The sequence below is a fragment of the Saccopteryx leptura genome, chromosome 5 (assembly GCF_036850995.1).
Source record: "Saccopteryx leptura isolate mSacLep1 chromosome 5, mSacLep1_pri_phased_curated, whole genome shotgun sequence".
Taxonomy (NCBI): domain Eukaryota; kingdom Metazoa; phylum Chordata; class Mammalia; order Chiroptera; family Emballonuridae; genus Saccopteryx; species Saccopteryx leptura.
In genome coordinates this window covers 121,628,570-121,647,881 of record NC_089507.1, presented here as the reverse complement: position 1 = coordinate 121,647,881, position 19,312 = coordinate 121,628,570, and the positions used below count along the sequence as shown (strand labels likewise).

At 45.8% G+C, this 19,312-nt stretch overlaps 1 protein-coding gene across 1 annotated transcript in view; it reads left to right on the top strand.

Moving 5' to 3' along the window:
* GAD2 (glutamate decarboxylase 2) overlaps positions 1-19,312 on the top strand; it is a 96,369-nt gene that overhangs the window by 52,432 nt on the left and 24,625 nt on the right. The window contains exons 9-12 of the mRNA XM_066385614.1: positions 5,575-5,629; positions 7,061-7,177; positions 10,895-10,959; positions 17,519-17,597. Coding sequence (XP_066241711.1) covers positions 5,575-5,629; positions 7,061-7,177; positions 10,895-10,959; positions 17,519-17,597 — 316 coding nt within the window. The remainder of the gene's footprint in view (positions 1-5,574; positions 5,630-7,060; positions 7,178-10,894; positions 10,960-17,518; positions 17,598-19,312) is intronic.

Below are 19,312 nucleotides of genomic sequence, written 5' to 3'. Positions count from 1 at the left end.
TCAGGCACTAAAAATAGTTAGGTCCTCAAGCATTGACCCCAGATGGAGTTGTCAGGTTGATTCCAGTCAGGGCATATGCAGGAGTGTGCCTCACTATCTCCCCTCCTCTTACCTAAAATAATAATAATAATAATAATAATAATAATAATGTTTTTACACAGAAATTGTTTTCATAATACAAGTGCTTCCTGGCTGATCTGTTATGACTTCTGTTTGTTAGTTTATCTCATGGGCCTTCCTTAGGATAGGTCAGCCACGTCAGCAGTGGCCATATGGGGACACATGGAGTTCTTTCCCTAAAGGAATCTCTCTAGTAAGTTTTATTGCTGCTCTGTAAATTCCTGCAACAAATTTTTTTCCAAACCCTTGCAGTTTTTCAAGCACGATACAGTCTGGGCAATTTGAAACTCACTTGGGTCCATGAACTCCTCTTGTTATCTGTATGTTAAAGAAATCATTTTGCTTGCCACTGACTAGAGACAAAAACAAATAAAAAGCTAATAGGGTTCTGTTACTCCTATAATGTTTGGGTGCTACACTGGAAAGAACGTATCATCAAAGAACAAGAGAGCGATTTGTTTTAGTAGGACCTTATATGTTTTCTGTATTTTACTAATCAATGCTAATAGCAGTAAGAACTGGGACCAAGGGATTATGCAATTCAAGGGACTTCCAGACAATCATAGTGGAAATATTACATACATCATTACTATCCTAGAACTCAGCCAGAAAAGGTTCATGTTAAGTCAAGGTAGTAGGTATTTTATTTAAACCACATAAATGCTCTGGACATTTGTTGTACAGTGGTAAGAAGCTTGGTTCTGATGTCACAGGGCTCTTAGGTTTGAAATCTGCCTCCTAGTAGCTGTGTGACATCCTGCAAGTTACATAGTGCCAGTGCTATTGCTACTAAAAACAACAACGAGATTATCTAATATGCATTGGGTGGTTACTATATGCTAGGTGAATTTTATACTTAGTGCTCTACAGTGTTTTAGATTTACCATTTCATTTAATCCTCGGGTAAACCTTGTGAAGCAGATACTATTACCATCATCCATAAGTGGTAAAAGGAAGAACTAAATTCTTCAAGTACACACAGTTAGCATAGGATCTTAGCAGAGATCTGCAGCAGGAGCCCTGCTATTCTGTCTCCACATTGCAAACCTTTAGCCACATTCAGATGCCTCTCAGAGCCTCAGTTTTCTTATCTAAGATAGAGTGCAGTGACTCTTTCTAAAACTGGTAATTTGTTATGCTGCCAGTGGTGTTGCTATTAATAGCAATTGCAACATGGTTGATTTCTAACAGGAAGGGTTCACGCATCCTTTCTTCTTTGCACTCATATCTGTGTGAACAGAGCCATGCTCTGCTTACCTTGGAAAGGCTAGAAGAACTACTACAGGTTCAGCAGGGCCAATGAACAGGGTCACTGATGACTCAAGCACCAGCCACACGACTATTTGGATGCCGGCCTAGAGGTACACACTCTCCAGGAACGTGCTTCTTTTAGTAAGACAGGTGGCTCTTGCCTTCAGAGCCATGGAAGACAGCCATGAATCTGGGTCAAAAGGCCATACACACAGGGTAACCTGTGGGGTTTGCCCTTCCCATAAAGAGAAGATGTTTCCTGCTGGCAACCCTAGTTGGCATTGTGGGATTTTCCCAGGCAACTTTGTGACATTATCTGACCCTGTAACGTCACATGAATTTTGAAAGGCTATGGCCAGTCAGAAATCTTAATGCAAAACAGCAACATTCAAAGCAGCAGTCTGGTTCAAGAGCCTTCCCTTTAGGGCAGTGCTGTCTTAAACACTGGCAACCAACAGAGAGCAGCACTGCAAAGCATCAGTCGCCACTTAATTGTGAGCCTGAAGGCTGGATGTGTAAACATTAAAGATAAATTTTTGCTACGGAAATGCTTTTAGACCAGACATAGAGGATGCAATGGCTGCCATCTGGTGCTACCCTGCCCTGTGGGAGGCTTGGCTGGAGAAGCCTGGATTGGCCAGACAGCCCCTCATCTTCAGACGAGCCTGGGGGCTATCACCCAGTGTGCTCACCCCACAGCACATAGGCAGGGGGTGCCTATTGCCACATCTGGAGCGCCTTCTGCTTGCTGCCCTAAGCCACAATGGCTTAAAGCCATGGGTCACATGAAAATTGGCTAGTATGTTGCACAATTATTCAAATGCTTACTGTATTAAAACTTCCGTTTCTAAAGCGATATTTCTTGAAGCTAAGTCTACCCACCTCTCAGAATCACCAGGGTGCTTGTTAGGAATGCAGATTCCTAGGCATGTCTGTTAACTATGTTAGTGTTTGTCTCCCCTGTTGGCACACAGGCCCCAGAGAGTAGGAACTGGTCTGCTTACCTGGACACCCCAGCACCCCTGACAGAGTTTAGCACATAGTAAGTGCTCAGTAAATACTTGTGGGATGAATTAATTCCTGGGTCCTATAACTGACCTACTGAATCAAAATTCCTAAGAATGGAGCTAAAGCATCTGCAGTCTAAAGATGTATGCTGGTGATTTTTATGCATGTTAAATTTTAAGAACCATTGTTCTAAAGCAATTGAGCCAGTTCTAAAATAAAAAGAAAGATGAAAAGTTTTGTCTCCAGAGGCCCCCATACTAGCTGCCTGGTAAGAGAATGAGGTGACGTGAACGTACTAATATCATCCTTGGCTCGACTCTTGCCTCTGGTCACACACATCCAACGGATGTTAGTCTGCCACCTGTGGTGTGCCAGGCTTGGGGGGGGGGGGGGTTCTAGGAAGACAAAACAAGTATGGGCTTGGAAAGCAGAGCACCTAGGAAAGGCAGGAGCCTGCCTGCCGTGAGCCACACTGTCACTGTCCACTCTGCAAGGAGCAAACCTATGCATGCACTGGATGCAGTGGCCCCCCTACCCACAGTGTCACTGTTTACAACCAACCATGGCACAGAAATGGTCATTCTGCTCTCCCAGAAGGCTGGAATGATAGCCCTGATCCCTGAAAATCAGATATTATCTTAAAGGATTTATCTTATCCTGAAGAACTCCAATCTTTCCAAATAGGTTTGCCGTAAGTGTGGCCCTTTGAGTCCGTACTGGAAGCTTGGCATTTTATTTCTAGATACAACCAGCCTTTTACCAGCTTTTCATCTTGGGCAGTCACTTCACCTCCCTTGGCCTTCTTTCTCATTTGAAAAATGAGACAATTAGCCTGATCAGGTGGTGGCGCAGTGGATAGAGCGTCGGACTGGGGTGCGGAGGACCCAGGTTCGAGACCCCGAGGTCGCAAGCTTGAGCCTGGGCTCATCTGGTTTGACCAAAGCTCATCAGCTTGGACCCAAGGTCGCTGGCTCGAGCAAGGGGTTACTCTGTCTGCTGAAGGCCCACAGTCAAGGCACATATGAGAAAGCAATCAATGAACAACTAAGGTGTCGCAACGAAAAACTGATGATTGATGCTTCTCATCTCTCTCCATTCCTGTCTGTCTGTCTCTATCTATCCCTCTCTCTGACTCTCTCTCTCTGTCTCTGTAAAAAAATAAAAATAAAAAAAAGAGAGAGAGACAATTAAATTAGAATTAGGTCTTGAGCCCCTTCCAATCCTAATGCACCCTAATCTGTGACACCCACTGCCTTACGCGCAACAAAGCATCTGGATGTGATGAGATGAGCAGGCAGCAATGGTCAGCTAGTTCTTCTCAAACCTTCCAAGGCAGAGGTGATTAGTAAAATTTGGGATTTGCCAACAGTTTCTGTGAATTCTTGTTCTCAATTTCCATATACTACCAAAGTGCCAGGGTGATTTTAATGTGCTTAGAGATTTATATAAAAAATAAACATCCGAATTTCTTCTGAAATGTGAACATTTTGTTTACAGTGGGGCTGGAGCAAGGTGCAAGTCACCACACTGAGAGAGGATGGCTCCCAGGCCAAGCTATGACGTGGAGAGACAAATGTAGGGAGTGAGGTGCCCGCCCCACCACCCAGCCTTTGCGTTCCCTCTGTCCCTCCTCCTGTCCCCATCACAGGCAGCTCTGAGTCGGGGAATAGCCTTTGCACCAAAGGTACATAAATGTCCTTTGTTCCCTACCTCCCTAACTAACTAATCACTGCTAGCTGTCTGTCACTGTCGCCAGGTAATTGCATTTTAACTGCCTTTCTTCGGAAAACAGCGTCACATAAATCAGCAGTTCTCAATGCCTTCGGGCCTCCTGTCTGCTTTATATTCAGGCCATTTTGTAACACTTCCTGTATTAGCCTGAAATGGAAATTGTAGAAAATATATAACTTAGTTGCTCACTGTAGAGTGCGCAAACTATGTTTTTAAATGGAGAAGTGTGATCAAAGTAATTAACAATAATAACATTTCAATGAAAAGCCCAGGCAAGCCCACACCCGGAGGTGAAGCGCAGCAGCCGGTTCCTCCGCTCTGTCTCGGAAGCGGGAACAGCCACAGCTGGACCCCTGCGCCGGCCGCACGCTGACGCCCCTCTTGTTGCTCACTGACTGCTAGTCGCACCCCCCACCATTTATTGTTACAGCCTCCTCCCCATAATTTATTTTTCCAAATTGCCTTTTAAAAAAAAAGAAAGAAAAGAAAACTAGATCAAGGACCTTGATGGGAAAAGTTTAGGCAGTTTAGCAACCTCAAGAGAGCTATGTTGGTTTGAAGACTGTTTCACTGCCTCCCATGCTGTGAGGCCACTCTGTACTTTGTCTGTTTTTCTGAATGTCTTAAGATAGGAATGTCACAAGACAAAGCAACAATCCCAACAATAAAAGCTAATAATGCTTCCACACCAAACACTTTTTAAATGTTATTTATTAACTCATAACTCCCTAAGTAATATCATTATGTTCTAGGGATAATGATTAAGAAACTCGACCAAGATCATATTTCTAGCCACATATGGCTTCTTGGAGAAATCAACTCCTCTGGTTATTATAATAATGAGTTTTACAGTGAGCAATGTCTGGATTTTTATTTTAGGAAAGAAACATTACGGGGCTGAAAGGATGCTTCTTTCTCCGGTTCTGTCTATTAACTGTTTGAACTTTTAGCCCATGAGCTCTGGTGCGCTCTGTGTTTTTAGCACTACAAATGTAATTAGGTAGTTTTTTGGCTTAATGTTTCACTCAAATACATCAGACTGGATTTTCTCTTCTTGGTCTTTCGTCTATGTGTGCAATTGCATGTCCATTCATCAGAAGATTTGGAATACAAATCGTTTTCTGCACTCACTCCCTATTGCAACATGTCTTGCTCCAAAGCAGCCTCATTTTAACCAAATGAAGAGGTGACCTAAAAGTAGGCTGTGTTCAGAGCTCAGGACGCGTGGCTGTTCTAACAGCACCGTGTTGTCAGGAGTCCTCAAAATGTGCCAGAAATCACAACCGTGCTTCATTCAGGGAGGAAATGCATTTCTTTCTGAAAAGAGGCAAGGAGTTGTTTTTAAAACTGACCATTATTATCAACAGTTTAGGGTTGTACTTTTATCCTCATGTGGCCACTTATCAAATAAAAAGAAGTGAACTATTCAAAATAAATCTATAACACATTTATTTTTCCTTTCAGGGGAAAAATGATCCCATCTGATCTTGAAAGAAGGATCCTTGAAGCCAAACAAAAAGTAAGTGTTTGTAGGTAGCTTTATCCAGCCCATAACCAGCTAAGGGCAAATTGATATGTCTACTCAGTGGAGAAAACACTTCGGTTTTATTTTTAAAAAGAGGACCCTAGCCTCACATCCCAGCTTAAATGAGAACATGAGATTTTGCATCCAGTCATGATTTATTTCTCTGAGTTGTCGGCTCCTGCTTTTGAAATGTCTACGTTGTTGAGTGAATAACATTCACATACTATTGTAAGAGTTTCCAAAGCAATTTGTCTTCTTACAAGATGAAGTTTGGCATTAAGCAGACATGTTTGAAAGACTGTTTTCACAAGTGGAAAATATCAGGATGTTAATGCCGCCTGTGAGTTATTGTTGTGAGGTTATTTGAAAGGGACCGATTTGCCCTGCCTGGACACATACTGGTATGATTGGCTCTCCAAATGTCTTATTTTTCTAGAAGCAATTTAGAGCTCTTTTTTAGAAGTAACAGAAGACCTGCTAAAGATTCCCACAAAGCTCTGGAAAGTCATTTACATCCCCTGGGTGGTTCACAAGCCAGAGAGCTTGTTTTCAGAACTCTTTCAGTGTAACTTTCACTGGTTCCTAGTGCAATGCTAGCACGTGCATTTGAGTACTGTGAAATCAGGAATAATTATTTATTTTTATATGCCTTCTCCCCAAACGCCACGCTACAAATTGGCAGCAAGGGGTACTCCTTGTTCTTGTTCTAGAACTACTTCTTGTAACTTGTAACATAAATCACCTTTGCTGCCCCTACAGACTGACCCTGTAACATCATGTTTCATCATGTGGGGCAACATGTTAGTCCTGTTTGGAGCATTCTTTTGTTTTCTCTCAGCGGCTACCTATTATTTCAGTAAATTTCATGTGGCCAGGGCTACACAGAGAACTACTAAGATAAGAACAATAACTTACTGTTTAGCCCCATAGGAATTCTCTTCTCTAAGACTCCAGGTAAATTATCTGAGGATCTTTCAAATAGGAGTAAAAGGCTGGTTGGAGTGGCTTCGCTTCGTTCTCTTTTCTGCTTTTTTAAATTAAGTTCTGAGGCCCTGTTATGGAAAAAACAAACAAACAAACAAAAAACTAGAAAATCAGCAATGGGGGTAGGGGGCATAAAATCTCCCCCAGAACATATAAATGACTTGTGGGAATCGCAAAACTCATTCACCTCGAGGTCCAGTATAGCCTCTTCTGAGAACCAGAATGTCTTTTCAAAAGGCAATGGTAGGTCCAACACCATGGCCTGGAGAACTCGGTTCGTGGAATGTGAACGCTGTTCCTACCCGGCTCCAAGTTTTCAACCACCCTTCCCATGGCTCCAAAAGTGCACATGTGTGCATCATAGAGGGAAATTATGTCAGCAACTTTAAAGAATCCTTGAACCCCTGTCTTACATGACCTGGGGCTTTCTCGTTTGCATAGGGATTTGTTCCTTTTCTTGTGAGTGCCACAGCTGGGACCACCGTGTATGGAGCGTTTGATCCCCTCCTAGCTGTCGCTGATATCTGCAAAAAGTATAAGATCTGGATGCATGTGGATGTAAGTATCTGGTCGGGCCTGCTACTAAAATATCCTTGCATGTTTTTCCCCTGGGGCTCATGGGATAAAATTTGTTTTCTGTCTCTCTCTTTTACTTTAGGAGCTTATTTTCAAATGGTAACATTTCAGCTCCATATATATATAACTAGAAAGCCCAGCGGTCATACGAAATGACCACTGTTCTAGATATTATAAATTGTAATTTAAATGATTTGTGCAAAGGTGTCTGCTAATTCAAACTGAATTACCCAGGGCAGGCGGCGAGGACGCCCCTTTGCTTACTGCCCCACGGGGTTTCCCCCTTCTACTTGCTTAATTGCTTAAAGTAGAGTGCAATGAAGGAAACCACTGGCAGTACATTTCTTAAGAGCCACCGCTAGCTCAATAAATAAAGGTGATTTAAATAATAAAATGTTAATTCACATGTCAAAGATCTCTTTGTACACAACATTTCTTGTGTAGATCTTTCCATAATTTTTAAGCTTGCCTTGCAGAGGACCATCAATTATTTTTAATTTTACATCCGTTCTTTCACGAACTCTTGAACAGGCAACATAAAGTTGACCGTGTCCAAATGCAGGCTCAGGTAAAAAAATGCCAACACGCTTAAGCGTTTGGCCCTGAGACTTATTGATGGTCATAGCAAAGGCAAGTTTTACAGGAAATTGTCTATGTCTCAATTGAAACGGCAACCCTGTTTGAGATGAAGCCAAATCAATTCTTGGAATGACATGTATTTCACCTTTAGAGGAGCCAGTCAAAGACTTAGCTATTACGACATTATTTTTCAATTGGAGAACCTCTAGTCTTGTACCATTGCAAAGACCCCTTCTGGTGTTAAGATTTCTTAACAGCATAATAATTGCTCCAATCTTTAACCTCAATTTGTGAGGTGGCATGCCAGAAGGCGGGATAGTTGAATACCGTGGCAACTTCACCCCATTAGCTAGTACAGTTAAGCAAGCAACCAATAAGTTATCGGCGACAGACACTTAAGCCGCATATAACAAAGAAGTGAAAGGTGGGGAGGCAGAGAGACAGACTCTCACATGCACCCTGACTGATATCCACCGGACAAGCCTCCTACCAGCATTGCTCTGCCCATGGGGGCCTTGCTCCACTGCTTGGCAACTGAGCTGCTTTAGCGCCTGAGGCGAGTGCATGGAGCTATCTTCAGTGCCAGGAGCCAACTTACTTGAACCAATTGAGCCCCATGGCTACAGAGGGGAAAAGAAAGAAAGAGAGGGAGAGAGAGATGGGAGGGGGCTAGAGAAGCAGATAGTCACATCTCCTGTGTGCCCTGACCAGGAATGGAACCCAGGACATCCACACACCAGGCTGACACTCTACTACTGAGCCAACCAGCCAGAGTAAATTCAGTTTATTAAGGCTGCAAAGACAAAATAGCACACAACTCACATAATATGCAACACTTATAGGAAGCAGTCTGAGAGCAATTATGCTTTAATGTTCCTGACATGATAATATTCTTATTTCTTTGACCAGGACTCAGGCTTAGAGCTCATTCTAAATTCATTGAGTCACAGCCTCCCACGTACATACATGCACTCACACACATGCAGAGCTTACTTCCCTGCAAGAATGATCAAGAGGGTAACTAGGAGTTGCATTTATATAGGAAACCCAAAGGGTAAAAAACTCAAGTCAGATTATCTGTATACATCTGGAGGAAAGAAGGTTTGACAACTTGTTAAGAAATACCTACCACCAAGTTTCCGATGCCTTGGCTTGGTCAGCTGAGAAGATAAACTATATGTGAGACTTTTGACTCCAGGCTTAGACAAATTAAAAAAAAGAAAGAAAGAAAAAAATGGAGATGGGCCAATGAAAACATTTTCAAATGAAAAACAGTCCATTTTTAGAAGGACTACTTTTAGAGATTTAAATTTAGGCCAATATTTCTCAAAGAACGTTCAAAGATTAGCAGCTATCTGCTAACTGCTAACGATCTCTGAGGAGAGAAGGAGCTGGAGCAGATCATCACTAAGCTAAGAGTTTGCTAGAGCTGTCTGGCGGCTTTTGATCGCAAGTCTTCCTCGGGGAAGGAAGCGCAGGTTGACTTACATTCTGGTGCAAGAATGTTGGTGAGTAGCACAGCTTCAGATCATTTTGGCTTTATGATGAGTATTCAGAGCAAATTGATTCCCCTTTCTTAGGAGCAGAAAATGTCTGCAAGCTAAGCTAGGTAAATTTCTCTTATTCCAGAGGTGTCCTGCATAGCAGTTACTGATCTCCTTTTCCTTCCTTGCTTCACAATGTGAGTTGCGCATTAGGCTAACAGACATCACTTTGTTTTATACTCAAAGACCCTGGGGAACAGCTGAACAACTTGAGTACCATCAGTGACCTGGACTCAGAACTGGGGAGCCCATTAACTCTTGCTGGCTGATTCAGAAAGAGAATGACCCTGACGATTTTAAAAACAGCAATGACTGTGTGCCCTAAGCCGGCAGAAGCTGTGGCCTCTCCTTCAGGGTTTCTGATTACAATAGCCGGGAGACCTTTTAACTGATTGCATTAGCTTTCTTCAGAACATGTCAAGTTTACCATGTACTCATGCTCTTTAATGTTTATACAATTAAGCTAGAAAAATCTGAAAAGATTACACATTTTAGAATATTGGGTAATTTTTAAATGTGTAAAAGAACTAAAATTACAACAAAGGGGAGGGGGGAAGCAATTATACCCTAACAGGGTTTTTTTCTTTAAAATTATTCCAGGAATATTTTTAACCACAAGAAATGTTAATATTTCCCAATGAATCTCCACCTTAACATCTTATTTTTAAAGATTGCTATTGCAATTTAAGGGACATGTTTTAATTGCTATTGTTGTTGTTTGTTTGTTTTTGGTAGAGAAATTAGCTTATCCAAAATTACACAGCAGTAAAATTGGGTTGAGAAGCTGCTTCTTCCCTCTGGAATTGTTCAGACTTGTCAAAACAGTTTTCCTTGCAATTTGGAAGATGTTTAAAGCGTCCCCATCCCATGATGAGCCTCCCAGGGTTAAGAGAGCTGGTGATTGGGCTGCAGGGAGAACCCGCCTCTTTCTCATGCAGACTGAGGGAACAGGGCCCTGATTTGGCTGTTACACCATAGAAATGTGGGGTAGAGTCTGAGACTTAGAATAGCCCCCCAATTACTTTTCTTTTTTTTTTAGGATTTTTTTTTTTTTTTGTATTTTTCTGAAGTTGGAAACGGGGAGGCAGTCAGACTCCCGCATGCGCCTGACCGGCATCCACCTTGCATGCCCACCAGGGGGCGATGCTCTGCCCATCTGGGGTGTTGCTCTATGCAACCAGAGCCATTCTAGCGCCTGAGGCAGAGGTCACAGAGCCATCCTCAGCGCCCGGGCAAACTTTGCTCCAATGGAGCCTTGGCTGCAGGAGGGGAAGAGAGAGACAGAGAGGAAGGAGAGGGGGAGGGGTGGAGAAGCAGATGGGCGCTTCTCCTGTGTGCCCTGGCCGGGAATCGAACCCGGGACTCCTGCACGCCAGGCCGACGCTCTACCACTGAGCCAACCAGCCAGGGCTTAGCCCCCCAATTTAAACTTTGATATTCTAATGCTAGAGGAAGGTGGCCAGCCCCACACTGCCTGGGGTCAAGGAGAATCTCCCTGTTGTGAAACACACCCAGTCACAGAAATCTCAGCAATGAAAACCACTCCCTTTTTCCTTGTGTGATCTTCCTCTTTCAGGCTGCTTGGGGTGGGGGATTGCTGATGTCCCGGAAACACAAGTGGAAACTGAGCGGCGTGGAGAGGTACACACATTTTTCTTGTTCATAATGTAAAGTGGGAAAGCTAAAGGTGGAAGCAAGTCTCACCCCATTTCTAAGAACTGTCAGCACGCAGGTAAAACCGCTCTGTGCAGTGCTCGTGCACCTTGCCTCATGTGATCATATTCGTGTGACTCACATGTGTGATCAACAGAAAGAAACCAAAGCCCATAGCAAGTGACCCAAGGAGAAGGTCTCTGAAGTATATGGATTCCTAACTGGGACCCGTGGTTCTCCAAAAGAATCAGGAATGGCCTGCCTGGAGTCTCTGTACCTAGCACCAAAACTGTTTAAACCAGGGGTAGTCAACCTTTTTGTACCTACTGCCCACTTTTGTATCTCTGTTAGTAGTAAAATTTTCTAACTGCCCACCCGTTCCACAGTAATGGTGATTTATAAAGTAGGGAAGTAACTTTACTTTATAAACTTTATAAAGCAAAGTTACAGCAAGTTAAAGCACATAGTAATAATTACTTACCAAGTACTTTATGTCTGATTTTCGCTAAGTTTGGCAGAATAAATCTTTATAAAACAACTTACTATAGTTAAATCTATCTTTTAATTTATACTTTGGTTGTTCCGCTACTGCCCACCATGAAAGCTGGAATGCCCACTAGTGGGCGATAGGGACCAGGTTGACTACCACTGGTTTAAACTATAGGCAGTCCATAGTTTTCTAGGGAAAAGACCTATTGTTTTGGGTTCCATAAAGGAAGATATCTACTGCTTTAAATAAACCAGTAAATAATTTAGCAAAACAAATAAGCACCTTGTAATTTATGTTGGGCTTGGGCTTAACACGGCCAGTTTACTTAAAGTGGAACATGTTCTCACTCTATAATAGATTTTTTTCAGCTATAACTCTGATGAGTCCTGCAAAGCACCCTTTATTCAGAAACCAAGCAGTAAATTATTGAGAAAAGCTGTAAAAAACAAAAGAGATAATATTTGGTTAGTATAAAGCATATTCAGATCCAAAGAAAAATGAAAAAAAATTACAGAATACAAAACCAGCCTTGGGCGGGCTTCGGACCATGTGCAGAGAGAGCTCAGGGTTCCCTGTTCTCCACCACAACACAGCGGGCCAACTGTAGTTGTGGGCTCTGACCCTTCAGGCAACTGAGAAAGCCCAAATTTGTCCAAGGCTGCCAAGTTCCCAGCGTGCCCTGCCAAATAGCCAGATGCTGCCCAGGAAAAGCTTCCCACGGGCTCTGCCCCTAGACAGTTTGGCATAGTTTCTGATCCAGGATGAGGAGGGAGGCCAATGGCACTTGGCAGCATGTGTCAGCACTGGGCACGCAGAGCAGCCAGGCCAGAATAAACAGACAGGGTATGCAGTGAGACGCCCAGGCCCACTCACACCCGGAGAACCCGTGAGTGCAGGAAGACAGGGCTACTGAGACCGTCAGGGGCAGGCTGCCTCATTAGAGAGAAGAAGGCTGGGGAGACAGCAGCTGGGCCCGCTCCGCGGTGCTGCAGGATGCTGGCCCCGAGGCAGCCACCCTGATGATGACTGCAGGTGCCTCTGTCGGTGTGAACGGGTGAGGACAGACCTGTTCCCTTCCTGCACTGAGCTAACTCTAGTGCAGGGGTCCCCAAACTTTTTACACAGGGGGCCAGTTCACTGTCCCTCAGACCGTTGGAGGGCCGGACTATAAAAAAAAACTATGAACAAATTCCTATGCACACTGCACATATCTTATTTTAAAGTAAAAAAACAAAACGGGAACAAATACAATATTTAAAATAAAGAACAAGTAAATTTAAATCAACAAACTGACCAATATTTCAATGGGAACTATGCTCCTCTCACCACCAATGAAAGAGGTGCCCTTCCAGAAGTGCGGCGGGGGCAGATAAATGGCCTCAGGGGGCCGTGGGCCGTAGTTTGGGGCCCCCTGCTCTAGTGTCTGCTTCTGGTCCTCCAGGCCTTCTCACAGGCACATTCCTTTAGTCACGAAGCGCTGCAGGGAGCCTGAAGCTTAAGGAGGAGGCAAGAAAGTAAACAAGGAGAAGCTATGAACAAAAGAGAACAATTTAGAAGGTGCCTGTTTAGTTGATCAAAACAGGAAATAAATTTGTGTACTTTTGAGAGAGGTGTGCGGTGCACAGGACCTTCCCTTCATTATGGTTCTCTTTGACGGGCACAGAAAGTGAGCATCTGTTATTCTACCTTTAATGCCACCTGGAACACCAAGTGCTACGCAGCATCCTACACTGGTGATCACTTGAAAGCTCGCTAAATTACCTACCCTGAGCCTTGGAAAAATACACACCCACACGCTTTGGTACTAAAGACTATTATTTGAGAGCAAAGCTTAGAACACTCACCATGGAACACAGAGTCCTCTGTAATTGCCACAGTTCTTACAACTGTATTGTAACAAACTCAACTAAATGGAATAGTCAGAGATGTCCTAAAAATGAGGGAGGTACTGTAGTGTTCTGCATTGAGCAGTATCCCTGTAGCCACCATTTACCGGAGAGTACCCGTCTTGCTCACTTATCATCAGCAAAAGGCACACTTTCTTTGGTGAAAAGATTATGGGGCCCATGGAAACCCCTGGGCATAATATGCATGGGCACAAATGTGGGAAGGAAATTGGCCTCACTTGAGGTATCACATTTACCCAAGCATTAGGATCCACCCAAAAGTGGAGGAAATCTATAGTTGTTCTTGTCCCCAAGTGCACACGTTCCCCAGTAGTCACAGGGATCCCTGTGTGCTGTTCTCATTGCAGAATGGCACAGTTCCCAGAGCCCTGCCTGGCATTCCCATTGAAAACCAACCAACTTCTCAGAAAGCCACTTCCTTCCTCATGACACTGTCCAAATGTCACGAGGGCGTTCCAGAGGCCCCGAAGCTTGCAGCCTGTTCTGTGCACTGGAAGCTGACTCCTTTGGTCCTCCCAAGTGGGCTGTGGGCCACTTGCAAGGTTTCTGGCCCAGCAGAAGGTCCCAGGGCAGCTTCTGACCCATTACCAATTACTGCCCTCTCAGAGCCGGAGGTTCCAAAATTCAAGTCAGTAATGGCAGAACTTCTGCCATGCAAGCCCAGTCACTGGGTTCAGTGAGGGCACCAAGACACACTTGTTATGAATCCTTTCTTCAAAGGGCTGAGGCTATCAGGGAAGACTGGCAATCGGCAGTGGGTTGAAACACAAGGCCAGGGAGTGAGGCCCAGAGACCAGCGGGCAAGCTCTTTAGAGGGCTCCAGGGAAGCAATGATTCCTCCTCGGAAACAGGGGGGTGGCAGCAGAGCTCTGTCAGGCAGACCTGGAAGGAGAAGGGACTTAAGGTGGCAAGCAGGGACCTGCAGGTTTGAAAGGGTCCTTGGAGAAAGATGAGTTTGCATGCAGGTGGAGATGGAGTCGTGGCAGTGCCCAGGAAGCCAGTGAGGAGCCACAGTCCAGAGCGCAGGCAGCCCCCACCCCCCACCCCTGGCCCAGGGCTGGGAATCACGCCTGCCCCGTGTGGGCCACTGTTGGGCATGGATAGCACTGTAGTGCTCGGGTTGGGGAAAGCTGGGAGAGCCCTGCCCTAGGGGCCTTAGAAGGGGTGTGAGCCAGGAGTGCTGTTGTCACCTGTGCTTTGGAAAGATAACTCTGGATTCAAGAGGAGAGGGAAGGCAGAACTGAGCAGAGCTATTGGGCAGATGGCTATTGGGGGGGGGGGGGGGGAAAGGGGGCGGTGGAGGGGAGAGGAGCTGAGGGCAGGGAGGACAGTGAGCAGAGAGCCCAGGAGGCAGGAAGACACCGCGCGGGGCCCTGTCAGGGGTCAGGGATGGCGGAGAGAATGCCCCAAGCAGCACGGGTTTGGGGGCTGGATGCAGGAAGAAAAGATGCAAGGAACTAAGGCACAGAAATTCAGGAGGAAGAGAAGCCTGGAAGGCGAGGAGGGGCAAGTGACTGCGTTCCTTCGGGATCTGCTGAGTTCCTGGTGCAGATGAGGGCACAGGCTCTGTCTGAAAACAGCCCCTGGGGACTCCGTGCTCTCTAGTGGAAAGTCACAGGCGACACCTTGTCTGAATCCCATGGCAAAACATTCTGAAATAAACCTGAGGCTGCTGTTTATAAATTGCCAACATTTTTCAAACAAATTAAGCCTGTGTCATTGAATCAGTCTGCTCAGCTTTTTTCACCTCTATGAGGTGGCCCGCTGAGAAGAGGCAGGACAATAACAGGCAGTCACTGGTGGACCTGGGCACTTGCTAGTCTAAAAAGACACATTGGCCACAGCGTAGAAATAAGCACCTCCAGTAAGAGACATGGAGAACAGCTGTTTTCTTCTCCATTGGCATCGTTGCTGACACAGCTGTGCTCCATCAGGATGAGGGGCAGAGCTACAGGACATTGTGGAATGGCAGTGTCGGTGGACCCAGCGTCAGGGAGCTCAAAAATGATGGAGTTGAAATCAATGGTGAAAGCCAACCTCATTTCATGTTTATGGTGTGTCAGACACAGTTATAAGCACTTTGCCCAAACTCTTTACTATTACAGGGGGTCCTTGGTTACAACAGTCTGGACATACAACGTTTGGAGTTTACGATGCTCACTCCCATAAAAACTTAAAAATTGAGATGCGAATGTTTTGGTTTACACCGTTAGTGTGGTACTTATGGACTATGTGGGTAAACTAGTTTGGTTGCGCAGAACAGAAGAATATACAGTAACCTGGTATGAGTGAAGAGGTTGGCATCCCCAGTACCCATGCCATTTTGGACAAGTGTTCCCTTTGTGTTAGGCTAGGGTGTGTTTTGACTTACACCAAAATTTGGGTTACAACACTGTTGTAGGAACAGAACTGTGTCCTAACATGAGGTACTGTATTCTATTCATAGGTAAGGAAATCTAGTAACTTGCTCAGATCACACAGCTAGGGAGTGATTGCACTAGGTGCAAACAGGCTGTCTGGCTCCCCCCTTGCCTCCCTGGCCCACTGTTGTCTACTGCTTAGAGCCTAGGTCACTGGTCCTAAAGTCATTTAGTCCTCTTTCTAGGGTAGTATCCACCGGGCTTCAAACTGCCTATGCTCCTTGCCTCGTTACCAGCCCAGAAGAAGAGCTGGACTACTCGCTGACCCAGATAAGATTTTTCAGGCCAGTAAGGGCTCTCTCTGACTGGCCGCCTGAGCCTCCACTCCTCACATAGCTGACCTGACCAGGTTCTTCCCAGATTCTCATTTCTCCTCAAGGCTTTCACCCCTCAGGTGCTGGGAGCAGGCTGAACCTGAGTGTGTTGTTCAGAGGGGCAGCAATCACGGCAACTGTCGTGGTGCAGCTACTTACCTTCCTCCTCTTGTGAGTCTGTTTATATCAAGGACACATTCAGGTTCTCAGAAGAGGGGCACAGGGGCACGCCTGCATGCTAAGCATGTAGAGTGAGTGAGAGGAACTCAAGGAGGGACAGCTGCTTTCCGGGGAACTGGAGTGAGGGGAGGGGCACAGTACAGCGTAGGGAGAGAAGTTGAATGCTGTCAAAGGAAGCTGCAGAGATAAGACTTGATCTGGACCATAAAGAATAAGTAGGATTTAGCCAAGTGAGGCAAAGGGAGGTGACATCCCAGGAAGAGGAAATAGCATTAAGGTGACCTAGGAGCGTGAGCATAGAATTTTCTGGGAACAGAAATAGTCTGGTGTGATGGAAATGGGTACAAGAAAGTGCAAAGGACACAAGATTGAACACACAGCTGGGGCTCTCCCCAGTGGGCCACACCCTGTCACTTGAATGTAGGCTGGAGGTCAAAGGAAGGCATCAACAATTTAGAAAGAAGAAAGAGCCATAAGCAGAGTGAGGAGATGACTGTGGAGCTGGGGGAAGATAAAATGGAAACCAGTAGTCAGTTAAGACATGATTGCTGTGTCTGGATTAAAATAACAACAATTATTATTATTAAGGAATCTGAATAAGGGCTATGGTGTAGAGTTTTCAAATAGCATAAACCCCTGAGCTTAGACTTGCTAGTACTGAAAGAAGAGCATTCTCTTTTTCCAGTTTGTTGAAACCAAAGCAATTGGAAACTGCTACAGGAGCCACAGCATATTTCACCTGCAGTCTAGAAGCATAACTCTAGATTTGAGAAGAAATGGAAGCAGGGGATGAGCTAGAAGCTATTATGAAATGAGGCATGTAAGAAATTTGGTAATCCATTGAAAGCAGAAGAAGGAGAAACTGGGTTGGGAAAAACCAAAATGAAGCAGTGGATGGAGTGAGCTCTGGCTCTGAGCTCCAGGCCACTCCTGTGTCAGAAGCAGAGGACACACACGAGAACAGCGCCTTCACGTGCCTGGTGCTCTGCTCCTTGGTGGCTAAAGGCGGGACCCCAGACTGGATGATCCCAGTCATCTGAAGGGGCTCTCAGACCACTTTGGAAGCCTCCATGGGAAAGGGAAAAGGTTGTAGACCCACTGTGGTTTTGCAAATTAAGTGTCCTCCTGGAGTCTGAAAACTGTGCCAAGAACCTTGGAGCTCTGCTGCCCGTGCACAGGGCCTGAGGAATGAGCTTGTCATGGGTGCCACCTCTTAACACGATTGGTTTCCCTCAGGGCCAACTCCGTGACCTGGAATCCACACAAGATGATGGGCGTCCCTCTGCAGTGCTCCGCCCTCCTGGTCAGGGAAGAGGTACGTCTCTCCTGGCTGCGGCCCAGGCCACCTGTGGGATTGGACAGAGTAGATATGTGTAGTGATGGAATCAGAATATGGGACGATTTCACAGGCTGGAACACTGAACTACCAAAAGGGGGAAATTGTTAATGAGGATAATCGTCAACTCCTGCTCTTATATCCTAGCATAGTCTGGTTACAATTTGACTAGACAGGAGATGACGTCAGAGTAATGGCGGGGTAGGAAGCGATACCAATAAATCTCCCCCAAAACTCAACAAGATCTTCAACCAGAAACAGAAAAACCTATACTTGGAGCTTCCAGATGCTTCGCAATACACCCAAAGGTATGATTGAGTGAAAAATTGGCTAAATATATAACCAAACCCCGAAGGAAATAGGGAGTAAGAAATGCTCCGCCTTCCTCACTAACCTAAACAGGGCGGCTTTCTCTGGTAACTGTGAATATAGAAACTGAGGCGGGCAAAGGGGGTGAATACATCCAGGCCGCGACACAGACGGCCGAACCAGGCTGTGGCACGGAGATCCAAGCCAAGGAAAATCTGATCCTGTGGCAATCCGGGCAATTCAAGCTAACACTCGCGCCAAACCCAAACAAAGAAAGACAAGCGGCGCGGCCATTTTACCCGGTCTCCTGGTCGGTGCGCAGTTAGTGGGCGAGAGATTTCTTCCTAGGCCCCGAGAGTGGGTGCCCGTGTTGCCTCACGGAGAGGCAGGGTCAGAGGCCTTTCTGTGGGCCGAGGGCAGAGTCTCTGGGCAGCCCCAGCGCCCTGGGAAAGCCACGCACGGGAGGGAGTGAGAACTAATTCCAACGGTGGAGATTTTCCGTGCTGCTGGGGGTTTCACTCAGAGGGAATCGCGGCCGGCCTCATATCCTGGTTTGCGCGCGCAGATAAGGAGTGAGCGATTCCTCCGAGTGCCTCGGCGGTGCGCGCCCGTGTTATCGCGCAGAGGGGCAGAGTCAGGGGCCTTTGTGTGGGCCAAAGCGGAATCTCGGGCCGCCCCAGCGCCTTGCAAAAGCCGCGCACAGGGACGGAGCGAGACTCAATTCCAACGCTGCAACTTTTCCCTGCGGTTGGGGGTTTCACTCAGAGCGTGAGACTGCTGGCCGGATATCCTGGTCTGCGCGCGCAGCCAGTGAGTGAGCGTTTCCTCCAAACGCCCCAGAAGTGGGCGCCCGCTTGTGTTACCGGACAGAGTGGCAGAGCCAGAGGTCTTTGAATGGCCGGAAAGCCCGCCTGATTATGCTAGCAGCTCTGACTGACTGAGCCTTACCCAGAGCCCTGTGCTGAGTGGAAATAGAGTGGGGAGTTGCCAGCTCTTTGAGCCTCTTACTATCCAGGCAGAGGCAGCAGCAACCCCATAGCTGGATTATCAGGCTACTAATTGAGGAAGGAAAGACTAGGAGAAAGGCTCCAGGAACACGGACTCTCTCACTGTCGGAGCCTATAAATGCTAATAGCCTCGACTGCCAACGAGACTAAAGCACAATACATGACATTGCCATAGAGACTTATCAACTGCAAACCTCCACCTGAGCGAGGCAAAGGGGCAAAACCCGGGGTACAGAGTCACCGAACAGGAAGAGGGAGACAAAAGAAAAAGCAAGAAGATAACCTCTCAAAATCAAGAATAATCTGCAGACTTTATAACCTATCCCATTTTATTATATTTGTTCGTTTGTTTCTCTTATCTTCATTCTTGATATTTTT